The sequence below is a fragment of the Sorex araneus genome, chromosome 11 (assembly GCF_027595985.1).
Source record: "Sorex araneus isolate mSorAra2 chromosome 11, mSorAra2.pri, whole genome shotgun sequence".
NCBI classification, from domain to species: Eukaryota; Metazoa; Chordata; class Mammalia; order Eulipotyphla; family Soricidae; genus Sorex; species Sorex araneus.
The window spans coordinates 14,490,163-14,503,693 of NC_073312.1; the positions used below are offsets into that span (position 1 = coordinate 14,490,163).

General features: G+C 35.1%; 1 protein-coding gene across 4 annotated transcripts in view; it reads right to left on the reverse strand.

The window, feature by feature from the left end:
• VTI1A (vesicle transport through interaction with t-SNAREs 1A) overlaps window positions 1–13,531 on the reverse strand; it is a 396,717-nt gene that overhangs the window by 302,625 nt on the left and 80,561 nt on the right. For 2 of the 4 annotated variants that reach the window (XM_055118853.1, XM_055118851.1), the window contains exons 4-5: window positions 7,729–7,806; window positions 1,179–1,199 (exon numbers count right to left, since the gene is read on the reverse strand). In XM_055118853.1, coding sequence (XP_054974828.1) covers window positions 1,179–1,199; window positions 7,729–7,806 — 99 coding nt within the window. The remainder of the gene's footprint in view (window positions 1–1,178; window positions 1,200–7,728; window positions 7,807–13,531) is intronic. The other 2 variants (XM_055118855.1, XM_055118852.1) reach the window with 1 other exon arrangement.

Here is a 13,531-nt window from a genome sequence, read left to right on the forward strand (position 1 = left end):
AAGATTTTTTAAAACATAAAAAGGTTGGTGAATGAGGTTTTTGCTTTATTTTCAGCCTTCTTTTATAAATCATTATTACTTTACTAAGAGAGAATATCACTAATGCATCTTATTTCAAAAGAGCTATTGAAAAACCACTATCCACAAGCCTCTATATTAGCATCCATATCATCTAGAGAATGAGGCCATGCCAATAAAAAAAAATCTAGAAAATAATTCTCAACCACTATAGTCAATCTAAGCTCAAAAATAATCCACAAGTTCAATTGTAAGCAATCATTCAATTTCTAAATTGCAATATGGGCATTATTCTATGTCCTAACATAAAATAAAACTCAATGTCACTAAATAAAAATTCTAAGTACTCTACCTCTGAAAAAGAATAGCAAACTATACTTGATATGTTTGGCCTAATTAAAAGAACTATAGAATCAAGCAGACAATTCCCCCCATTGATATGAGAAAATATATAATATTGCTGGAAATATTTGCTGGAACACAAATAAAAGTCCAGAGCTACATCATGAAACAGACAAATAAATTTGGAAAAATGATTATTCATTTTTCATAGTGCTAATAATTCATCACCTGGGTGCTATTTCCTATAAAAACATAAAGTATAACAAATATGAGGGCTTTGGCTCTTAGATATTTGTGTACACAAATTAGTAGGATATTTAAGACATATGAGTTGCTCCAAGAAGGTAATATATTCTGGGTGCCTTTTAATGACCCTCAAAATCTGGGTGACAAAAGCAGTTTATACTGAAGCAAATAGCTTCAGTAAAATAAATCAGAATATTGGGAGAAAAACTGAATCATATTGACTTCATTGAAAAAATAACACAAATAAATCTGAAGCTGGTCAATATTAAAATTATGCTCAGGTACAGTTTGAACATATTCCTTTATTTTCTCTTTTTTCTTGTAAATAAATAAAATTTTCCCTTGATCTCAACAGTGATCACTGTGATAAGCACATTTATGATAGAACTTTTGTGTTTGCTTTTTAAAGAAGATAATCAACAGAGGTCATTTTCTGAGCAATATAACCAATACTTTATTATGCGTAGATTTTATTGGAAATATATGAAGCCAAAGATCTTAAGTCCAATTTAGAAACTCAATTTTATAGGGAAGAACAGATTTTTTTTTTTAAACAAGCTAGAAGTACTCACCTCTTCACGTAATTTTATCAACTGCAACATGAATGCACAAAAAAAAAGATAAAAAGGAAAGAAATGGCAGGAAAGAAAGATCAGTTGTGTGACAGGATACAGAATTAACATTGACAATTTATCTGTTTACATGTTTAGCATTTAAAAATAAGAGACAAACACATTAAAAGAACCTAAACATCTACTACATGCAGGTTTTTTTGAACGAATAAAGATCACTTTCTCACTCTGTCACATTAAACAAAGAGAATAGTGTGAAATTCTCTTTTAAAGTACATCTAAGACACCATCATGAAATAAAGGGGAATGACTTCATAGAAGTCTATATTATAAAGAAAACAAGTTTACTGTTCCTCTCTTCTAAGAATGTACCACTAAAGAGGTTTTGTATATACAAGTTTACAGGATGTTTCTCTATTTTGAATCTTGACAACTGATTTAAGATTTACCTACAAATGAAAATGATAGTTTGTGCTTTTGTCACAAAACCTACTTTAAGCCAAAAAATTATTATGCTGGTTAACGTCATATTAGATTGCACTGTACTAATTGGACAGCATTTGGAGAAAAACATTTTTAATATAAATAAAACATGTCAGGATATTTAGTACTGAGTATCAGAAAATATTTCATGAACCATAAAAATATATTTCTATAAGAATTCATTTATAATTAATATTTTCTTTTAAGATACTATTGCAATCATATACTATATTTAACTTTTAAAAGTTTCTCCATTTCCAATTGTCCCCATCTTATAATCTTGCCCATCATTTAAAAACAATGTTCTCTTACTTCATTAATACTGCTATTTCCTACAGCCAAAATTTCTCCTCTGTAAATCATGTTTCCATCTACTGTCAATATAGGGGATAAAACAAACTGCTTATCTCTTTAGGACCTAGCAAGAGGCTATAATCAGAACTCAAGTTCATTTTGTGTACATGTATGTAAGTGTATGTGTATTGAACTCTAGATCACAAATATCATTAGAGTTGAGATAACTACCATAGACTGCAGTGAAAAATAGAACAAACAAACTTGAAACCTTTGTTTCAAGAGACTATAAACTATGTTTTAGGTCTGAAATTTGCATTCTCAGCAATTCGGGTCTACAACGGATAATTTTTAAACATCTAAAGATCTGTAACATCTGCTATAACACTTGACATATACAAGCCAATAAATTACACTATTGCTTTGGGAGAAATCTGCCATGAATTGCTCAAGCTAAGCCTCTCTCAAAGTATCATGTTTACTACAGTCCGGAGTTCTCAATGCTGAAACGCTGGTTTTGTCTCCAATTCAAGCGGGGCCGCGTGCATTCCAGCTTATTCTGTTATTTCATTTGTTATATGAAAGCTATCTCAAGTACAAAAGAAAGAAATTGCACAAAGTTCATGAATCCTTTATTTAAAAAGCACGGAATCTGTTGCACCTCCCAGTGCATTTAGTGAAAATGAAACTTCCAACATCATCCTTCCGAAATATCCAAGGCGTTCTGATGACTGGTAAATAACGCTCTTTCTCTCAGCAACCATCCAACACGTTTGAGCAAAAATATCCCATCGTTTCGGATGCAGAGCTGCTAATTTTTTTTCCCCCTTAGAAAGAGGACAATTTTAAACTAAAATACCTGGCCTGTCACACGTTGGGATCTTTCTCTTTGCTATCCAAAGATGGGAGGAAAGGGGACACCATCAGTTCTCAGAAAGCCGATCTGGGGGTGGACGCACAGCGATCCTTTCTTTCTGGGGGCACCATTCTCCCGTTGACCACGATACTTAGAGGGGCAAAGTTTAAAACTACTCCTCAGCAATAGAGACTATTTGGGCCATGCCACCCTGCCATAATCAATGAGCGTTTAAAAATGCTGCCCATTTGTTTTTTCAATAGGTTCCAAACAAAAACGTTCTATCTTGTTTGTGCTGCATGGCTGGCTCCAAGCTCCACACCGGATTTGTCGCTAAGCTAGGTAATGGGAGGATTTCTAATCTTTATCTTCTATGTGTGTTTTTTTTTTTCCTTCCCCCTAAGTTAGGCCGAGAGTTATTCATTCTAGTAAACAAAAGATGGTCTATTTTTGAAAATGAACAATGCTCACACTAGCCTGAAAATAGTGGTTTCATATCTTGTCAAGTTCCGCGCTCCACCGTAGGTGACATGAAAGGGTGCCCAGTGCCACCATGTTATGATAATCAACATCTTTTCTTTCTTTCTTTTTTTTTTTTTGAAACAAAGATTTTGCACCCGCCCCCCCCTCCCAAATCCTTCTCTGCCCCTCACCCCCACCCCGGTCCCACACCCCCCAGTGCAGAATTTGATACAAGAGGTAATCTGTTCCTTTGTGGGCAGGGGGGAAAAAAGAATCTGGTTTACGCTGGTTTGAACCAGTGGAATCTCTTGTGGTTAAGCCTTCTGCTGTGACTCGCATCAAAACTGCACTGCGGAGCATGTGCGGGGCCCTGCGCGCGCGCCTGGGTGTGCGTGTGCATGTGCGTGTGTGTGTGTGTGTCGGTGCGAGCACACGAGCGCACGCATGGGTGGCGTGTCACGTGACCTCGAGAACGCCCCAATTTTTTTTTAAAAAAGCTGATAACGCTACTGCCGTCTCTGTCCGCATACAGATAACGAATAAATGCTGAACTCTATTAAACGCCCTTTACACATTATCGTGGGTCGAACACACAATTTTCTGAACTTATGATGACAGTCTATTTATTTTGCTATAAACCCTCGGCACGTAACGAACAGATTTGTGCCTGGTAATGATCTGCTCTGCCAGGGCTGTATGAAATGATACCGACCTTCTTTAGATCTTGGGGAATTAAATTGACCGACTTCACCCCCTGGTCCGTGGCTGAAGTTTGACACACTTTATGCACAGCAAGCCCGAGTCGGAACTTAAGAGAACCTTGTATTAAAAAATTAAGCAATCATATCCACTGAATATTGCTTTACCACCACACACACTCACTCACACACACACACAAATTCAGCAGGTTTAGAGATGTCTCACTCTTTGTGTTCACGTTTGAACCTTCTGTTTGGGATTTCCTCGAATTTCATTCACTCAAATGCATTCACTGGTCAATATAATTCTGCAGATGGGAACTGAGAGACGATTAGGGTTCAAAAGCAGAAGGGGTGAATTTTTATTTGCCCCATTAGGATACTCCGCTACGTAGGGGATTGAATTCTCAAATTTTTTTTTCCCTCTCTGAGAAAAATTTTCAGAAAACTGAATCAAGTTAACAACTATTAATTCTAAGCTTCACTACATTTCAAGAACTCAACTTAAAAAAAAAGTTAAAATGTTGACATATGGAATAAAAATAGAATACTTTTTTAAAAAAATAGAATGATAAAGCCTAAGACAATAGTACTTAGAAAACTGCTGACCCAACAATAATTGTGTCCCTCCTTTGTAAGTCAGGAATAAGCTGTATTTGATTATATAAAAGTAGATATACATCAGAAATTAATTTTAACTTATACAGAACAGTTGGGAGTTTAATGAAACATGTTAGGTATAAAAGATATTAGAGATGCATATTTTTAATTCTATAGTTTTAGAATTTTTGACATCTAATGACAGAAACACGCACATAAAATATAAACTTATATAACTAATAGTTTGAAGATATTGATGTATATTAGCAACTCGTTTATATATTTCCATGAAAATGTATTATATATAGGAGGAATGAGAAATAATAACTATGGCACTAACATTTATCTAAAATATGTTCCATATAGGAAGAATGAGAAATAGCTATAGCACTTACATTTATCTCAAAGAGCCCACCATAAGGAAACTATATATATTAAAAATAATCAAATGGTATTTAGTTTATCTATCTGTACCACTGCTATTTATTCTGTCTTGCCTTCATTTTCTGATCGATAATTTTAACTGAGATATAATCTAACTTCAATTAAAATATGTTGCTATTTTTCACCCCATTTTGGCTAGCACTCAGGTTTTCCTTCATATTAAAAGTTTATTGTTACTATTACTTAGCCAAGAAGTCTTGAAAATCACCTTATCGCCTGACTTTAAAATAAATTTATTTGTGGGCAGAAAATATTTCTTTCTGTAAATTAAAAGTAAGCCTCCTCAGAACAACTACTCACTATTCAATCACACAGCCACAGAACTCAAGAGGAAGAGTCAATGCAAAATCTTCTTCCGCTAAAGAAAAGACAGTTTTTCCCCCTAAGGTTTAAATGAATATTGATAAGGAATGAAAAGTTACTCTTATATGACCATTGCTAGTTAAGGATGTGTTTTAACTTTGAGGGATTTTAATTCCTCTATCACAATATAGAACCTGAAGAAAAATTGACAACTTTACTATGATATGAACAATCTGCTACATCTGGTTACAAGACATCCAAAAAGTTAAGTGTATGTACTTTGAACTTTCAAACCTAATTCAAATTTTAGACTGAAAAGTTCATATAGGTAATAATCTAAGTTATATAGTCTCATGAATATAATTTATCATACTCTATTTATTGAAGTGACAGCTCCTTTACAACTAAACTTCAGGTTCTCCAAGCACTTCAGAATTTATAAGTTTGATTTATGCGAGTCTGGGGGAAATCTCTGTGTAATCACTTTAAAGTGACAGGAATATAATTTGAAAAATTCAGAAAATATGAGCTCAATCCATTTTTGTGGAATATTTTTCTTTAGGCAGAAATATCACACTCGTATGAATATAAGACAAATGTTTTAGGCATAGAAAATGCCCATTAAGAGGACTGAACATGCTTTATGTGTGTGTATATATATATTTTTTCCTAAGAAGGATACCTGTCATTTTACTACAACATCCATTACAATAAAGGAGTCTGACTTAGACAGGAACAACCTCTTCTCTCTTATTGCCTCATATTAGGCAGCAGTTTCAAATGAGGGAAAGATCTTTAGCTTTTCAAAGAAGTGACATGGAAACTATGAATTCACGTTTTTTTTTTTTTCCTGAAAGGATACTGCTATTTTGGCAGTAGAGATAGGAAATAAAATCATGATTCATTTATTCAGGAGGTCTGAGAAATCTAAGTCTGACTTAATATAAGGAGTAAAGATTTTCCCTCTCATCCGAAAATTATTTAAACTATTTGAAGTAAGCCTCTTTATCAAATCACCCTGTTATGTTGGAGGCATTCTTTTTTTTTTCCCTTAGTTATTTTCACAGTTCAATCAGGAAAGATGAAATCCCAAGTCAAATCTTCACATGTCTGTATGTCTGAATGCAAGCTGATAACATCCAAATAGTGGAAGAAATGAGATCTTTGCAAAAACAAACAATCAGCTCCATGATTCTTCTTCTTTGGAAGGAGAGGTGTGCAACCAGTAAAGGGGGGGGCCTTAATCACGTAAGCAACATCCCTATTTACTATATTAACATTATAGTAGACAGCAATAGTTTCAGCCTATGCAGACATATCTGTAATAATCTATTTGAAAGGATAACTCAAATTATGCACTTTTTTGTAATGTGTTTCCAAGTATTAAAATTTTGGTTAACTTAATGAATAATTCATTTTCATTTTCACTTAACCAGAAACAAACCCTTTGCAACACTTGCCACAGGAACGATTACTAACATGCTCAGCTCTTACTCCTAAAGTTCCCTATCATTTATTTCCTTTAAAAGTGTCCAAGAGAATCACATACTATGGTTGTCAGACATTTAAGTCTTATCTACTCTGAGGTTCTTGATACATACATACAGATGTATGTATATATATATATATATATATATATATATTAGTCATATATATGATCTACATGAATTAATGAATTCTGCAGTATTAACTCCAAGAAAGAAATGGGACATTAATTAGGCTCATGACACTATAGAGAACCGACTAATGAGAACTGACAGCCAAGTTGTGAGGCCCTTTTAAGAAAGAGTTGTCTTATTTTTTTTGCCTATGCCAATCTTAAAATGCAAACAATTTTTATTATTATTATTTATCATTATTACTATTATTTGACAGGGGCTGGGCCACTATATGAAGGCCCAAATTCCACACTGTGCTTACAATTTGCATTCGGTGAATGTATTTTTAAGAAGCTACACAATAGGAGCCCGAGCTGCCTGCCCTGCTGAATTTTAAAAGCTTATTTTCATTTGTTTTGTTGCAAGTGTTGATTTAATTATACTGCATTATTATCAAAGCTGTATTATGTACTTTTTTTTATTCCTTTTACATGTGTTTGAGGTGAAGACCTTGGCTTTGTCTGCAAACAGTGTGTCTCAAGTTATTCCTTAAGTACTAAATAATAAAGAAAAGAGAAGAAAAGATTTTTTTTTTTTAAAGATAGCAGACAGTGATCTCAAGGTAAAGGGTTAAATGTAAGATCTCCAAGAAACATTTTGAAGTTGATTAAGACTCCAGCTTTGCATTAAACAGTATCGCTTCCACATGAGTTGCTGCTAATACGGTGAAGGGAGCAGCTTGAGAGCCCAGCGTGCCAGTGACCTCCTTCCCCCTGCAGCCACCCACCGGGCCTTCCTGATTAGCATTCTACCTGGTTCTCAGAGGAATTCCCGTCATCCCCTAGGAGCTCATTCCGGACTTCGTCACTGTAGGCGATCCGTGACCTTTTCTATAAAACAAAACAAAAAGGGAGAGCGGGAGAGAAACGTTAGAAAAGTAAAGGCTTGGAAGCATCCGTTGGTATCAAGGCTCATCATCTCAAACCTCGAGAGCCCCCTAATGGAAACCTACTTGCTCAAATCTGCAAATCAAAGTTGGGTAAAGTTCTTGAACTTGAGAAGTTTAATATAAAAGCGTAAGATTTTCAAGCCCCAGTGAAAGGAAATTCTGCATTGTTGTAAGAACTCTGTGGCTATTCACAAATGGGTCCCACAACTGGCATATTATTACATACATAGTTATTAAATATATATATATGGTTTCTAAAATAACTAATATAGCTATGTGGCAACTGCATGAACAAAACTCATCAGATGTAATTAAAACAAGAGTTTATGGAGATCTTTAAAATAATGACAAAAAACTAACTTTACATATCTTCTAAAAATTAAATTCCAGGATTCTTAATCTTGATTTATACATTGGAATGGAGGGGAAATAGCACATCTCGACTTTCTTCATTATTGTAACCAGAAAAAGATGGAATTTTAAAGTCCATACCATTTCTAAAGTATAATTTAAATATCTTAAAGTCCTCTATAAATAATGGCCTAAGGAAAAGTTGTGCGTATGTTAAATCTCCCAATCCTAGTAAATAAAGACAAGTACCAACTACAGTCAACTTTTCACAATCCCAGTAAACAAAGAAATTTTGTTTTTTAAAACTGCCTTTACCTGTGAAGTCAGAGGGGTAGGGCTGTGAGTGAGTCATAACTTTTCTGAATGGACACAGATTTCGAAAAGCTAAGCGGGCTTTGAAAAGTAATTGGGACACTAGTGTGACCTTTATAGCCTACTTCAATATCACCAGTTCAGATTCAAATGCGGATTTACCAGTTACTTTGGCTGCCTTTTCTGCTTCTGAACTAACTAAGCAAAAACAGTCCATTAAAAACCAGCACCTGAGAAATAGTAACTTCGCTTCCTAGGAGCCCCCAATTTAGGGCTTAAATATTCCAACTAAAAATTAAAACGTCCAAAGAACGAGCTAGAGTTTGTAAGCAGGAATCACCATGATTTTTACTTAGGTGTTCTACACTAGTGAATTACACTCCTTTGCAACATAAAAATCATCCCATCTTAAACGTAAAATCATATTAGACCTTAAAAGGACTTTCCACAGAAAGCCAATGGACTTTAAATCCATTTAAAACTGCAGCCCTCCTCAATTGGGGCTCCTGTTCTGAAGAGCAAAACCTAAAGAAATTACTTCAAGGACTGTTTTTTTCATTCCTCCCAAAGATAGCACATAAGAGAGAATTTAGCTCATTACATAGAACAGAAGCCTTAGGGCATTAGGGCTTAACTCTAGGGCAGAATCCAGTTGAAACAGACTGAATTTAGCATAAATAAAAATAAGTTAGTTGAGCCATTTCTTTATGAGGGGAAAAAAACAAACCTATCAGTCTCATAGAATTCTAAGGGTAGCCCTATTGAAACAGACTTCACTGGGACCCTGGAGTCCTTAGCACTCATTCTGCCACATAAAATTTTCACCCCATTTATTACCCTATGGATATGCTCAGGGAAAAAGAAGCTCAAATCGTAAAGTAGCTGAGAAGAAAGGAAATGGCAGTATCCCCTCCCACTAATTCCCTACCCAAAGCCCCCTTCCTTTCTATACATGTGTAACTTATACCTAAGCAGATCCATTAAGTCTGCAAGGAGATAAATAAAGCCAACAATGCTGCAGTGAAGACAAAGCAGCCAAGTTAAGTCATTAGCCTGAGGTCAGTCGTGACATCTGTATCAAATGTCTTAACAATTCAGGAGTGTCCCAACTTACTCATTTCTGAACAAATGAGACTTTTTGCCAGAACAAAAAAAGCCTGATTCTCTTATTGTGCTTACAGAAGCTTCGACTAATTAGCTATTTCTATTCACTCTATACAGAACCATATTGAAAATTGCAAAATGACAAGACAGCTCACTTCGTGATCCTCCCACAATAGTTAGTTGAAGCCAAACTTTTCTTTCACCCATTTGGAGAGCCACGCTAGTTTCTAACTTGCTTGGCTAAAGTATTTTACAGCATTAAAGGAAATGAGAACCTTTAAACAGGCTGTGGTATCAGAGCAGTCGTTTTAATTATTCATTTTATCACTATGGGGGACTAAAACATTCCACAGTATGCAAGAGTATCATATGGTGATTGTTTTTGTTTTCTCCTTTTTTCACCAAAATACCAACAAATTGGCATGGATTGTTCAATCACGTTATATTCTTCTTTTGATTTATTATCCTTCAAAGGAAAAAGAAAATTACAGACATGGATCCCTAAATATCTAATCTTGCTTTGGCTAGAATCGATGGCTTTTGCAAGGCAGCAATTAAGACTGCACACGTTCTGTTGAAGGGTGGTCCCTGGAAATGTCACCCTGTACCATTGAGATGGTAAAAAAAAAACAAGTTATTTGGATAATTCTTGGATATAACTACAGAAATAATATGCTGCATTTTCAAAATGTTCACTGAAAGAATAAAAATGATCACTCATTTACATAGCAGAAATAGTTCTTTGCAAAAAATGATACATCTAATGCTGAAAATTTAACTCTTTACACTCATGTATCATTTTACAGAAAGTTTTTTTTAAAGCTTTGTTTTATTGATAATTATATTTAAATGCTTGACTTGGTATTTCCCCCTAATTTGTTATGATTTGAAACATTAAGCTGATTGAAATCAACCATCATCTAGCCGCAGGACATTACTAAACTAACTGAATACCAAAAAAGGGCAAATTCCTTTCAATAACTGTTTATTTCATGAATAATTTCCCCCTAAAATATCAATGTTATTTTACCTTTTATGGAATTAAAAAAAAACCTCTGTATTACTTAGTACTATATCATACTTTGATTTGAAGGATACAAAGTTAATGAAACAAATATCAACTGAATGTGAAAAAAATATTTTTACTTTTCTATTAACTGCATGAAACCTGTACTTTAGCCAAATGCAAGCAAGAGAATTTGAGCTGGAAATGTCACATACTCAGCTACAGTTTGAAGGAACCCAATTCATAATGCATTTTATAAATAGTTAATGACTTCTATACATAAGCTAACCAGGCAAATCAAGAAATTGTCAACATTTTTAGTCTTAGTTGTCAGTTACTACTGTCTACTGGTGCTTTATATGTGGCTTCTGGAGAAGACAGAAGCTCTATGCAGCTTATAATCTACTGCAATTTGGGGTCTGCACCATAACGGTGGAAAAGTTTCAACTGACAATATTACACAGAGACAGAGACAGAGAGACAGAGAGAGAGAGAGACAGTTAAATACAAGAGCATCTCTCACTTCGGAGTGTGTGTGTGTGTGTGTGTGTGTGTGTGTGTGTGTGTGTGTGTGTTGCAAAGCTTATTCACTTCTAACTCACTAGGTGAGCTAAACACAGTTAAGACAGAAAATCTATAAACTACATATATACATATACAAATGAGAGAAAGATATTACAAATTAACGATTGATGGTTATCATTAGAAAGTTAGATGCCACTTCCATCGCTATTTGAAAACCAATAACGAAAAAGTGAGGCTTTGGTCATGAAGGTAATTTCTGAGTTCCAGCAGTTTTCACTTCCAGGTATTTGAGAAGAACCTTTGCATACTGGTTGGGTGCTTTTCTTAAAGCTTTTCTTAAAGTTCGAACAGATACACTTGCTCAGTTCTTGTCTAGAAATTTGGCTTGAAGCAATCTATCTATTTGACCCAAGCGTTAACATTTCCCGACTGAACTGAATAGGGCGCTGGTCAGACACTGCTAAACTGGAAACGTAACGAATTAACTGAACTTAAACTAATTAAGATCTGTGATCTGTAGTACCGCCTTCTCTATGATTCCACATGTCAAACAGAGTATATGGAACCAGAGTGAGGATTCGACAACCCAACACCAGCCTGAGCATAACAATGAAGTTGGTTTATTACTAAAGCGTCTATGAGAATTTAATTTCCATGGCGTGCACATGGCAAAGCAATTGCTTAAATTGCCTCACCTGGGAATTTAATACAATGTTATCATCAGACCAGCCACATTGTAAATAGATTTATAATGCTTTCCATGTGCGGCACTCTGTTGCATATGAATTAAGTAATGATCTGGTATTACAATAAAATCAGCTAGTTCCCACACCTGGCAGACAGGATATTTCACTAAATTAATATCCATACAGCTACATCATAAGGCATGGGAGAGGAAACCATCTCTGAGGCATTCGGCTCGAGTTTTACACGGGAGGCAACACTCGGCGCCGTGTCACCGTGTTGAATGGGTCGCTCAAGACAATCTGTTTCTAACATCTGTATCGCAGAATTAAGACTTTCTCATTCCTCTTCCATTTTGGCCTGATTTTCTTCATTCGGTACTTTAATTACCAATCAGCAATCCGCAACATTCACAACACTAAGAAAGCTCTTTATTCTAATCTATGTGCTGCAGACAGCCAAATAATTGATACAAAGTGCAGTATGGTTTGGGCAAGGAATGAAAGAGCAGCTTGTCCTACTTCCTAATCAAATTGGTCCATAGAAGAAATGGTTAATAGATTTCTCCCTAGGTCTAAAGCAAATTATCCAGTCTGGCCAAAATTTTCCATTGCTTGTACTATGCTTTCAGTCTCCATATATTTAATAATGCCCAAGGTTACCAGGTGATACACCTATTAAAAACTGTTGTGCTTTCAGAGCCAAAGAATTTAACTGCTCTAAAGAATTTAACTACTCCTGTTATAATTAATACTTTGGGATATCTATAGAATACCATGGACTTCTATTTATTTGCTGGTCACATAATTGCTGGCATTCAGTTCTTATCCAAATTTATCTGATTTTAATGAACTAATATCATACTTCTGTGATGCCCAGATGGTATTCTGTAAAATGCATCTATCTTTGGCACAAAGCATTCCACTTTTAAGCACACTCCTATTCTCCATGGCCAATTTCAGCTTTTCATTCACATTCCATTCTCTGACCCAGTACTTAAAAAGGTTCATCATTCCAGCACAGGAAACTTTCAGTATGTGATCTTGGTCAAGTTAAGTTGTTTGATATCAGTTTCCTCAATCTCTAAAACAGTAATGATTGGGGTCAGGGGCATAGCTCAGCGGCCAAACACTTCTCTAGCATGTGTGAAGCTGGGCATCACACACACAAAATAATAACAATAAAACAGTGATGGTAATATTTATCTCCTAGGGCATATTACTTACTAAAAATAAATGATACTTATTTCATATGCTACATCAATGAAAACCTAGCCTAAACTGCAAACTGGTCAACTAAGCTTAGTTGCTTATATTGGAAAAGGGGAAATAAAACCAGTCCTCGTAGGGCTTAGGGAACAAATTAATGCATCGTTCCTAGAAAATAATTTGCCAATACATAACAAAGTAGCTTTAATGAGCTTGTATTGCTTTAACCCAGTAATTCTGCTACACTCTTTTGCCAAATTCCCTATTTTACGGTGCTATCATTTTTAGATGACTTTCAGTGGTAAAAACTTCACTGCATTTTAAAAACGTTATCAGAGAAAGTAAGTTCCAATCTGTTTCTTGTAAGTAATCATTCCCCTAAACATGGCTTGCTCTGCACAAGGGACTGTTTAGAGTCAAAGGTCAAGCTCATTCTCTGGAATGTGCACTTGCCATATGTCACCAATACTGCAGCG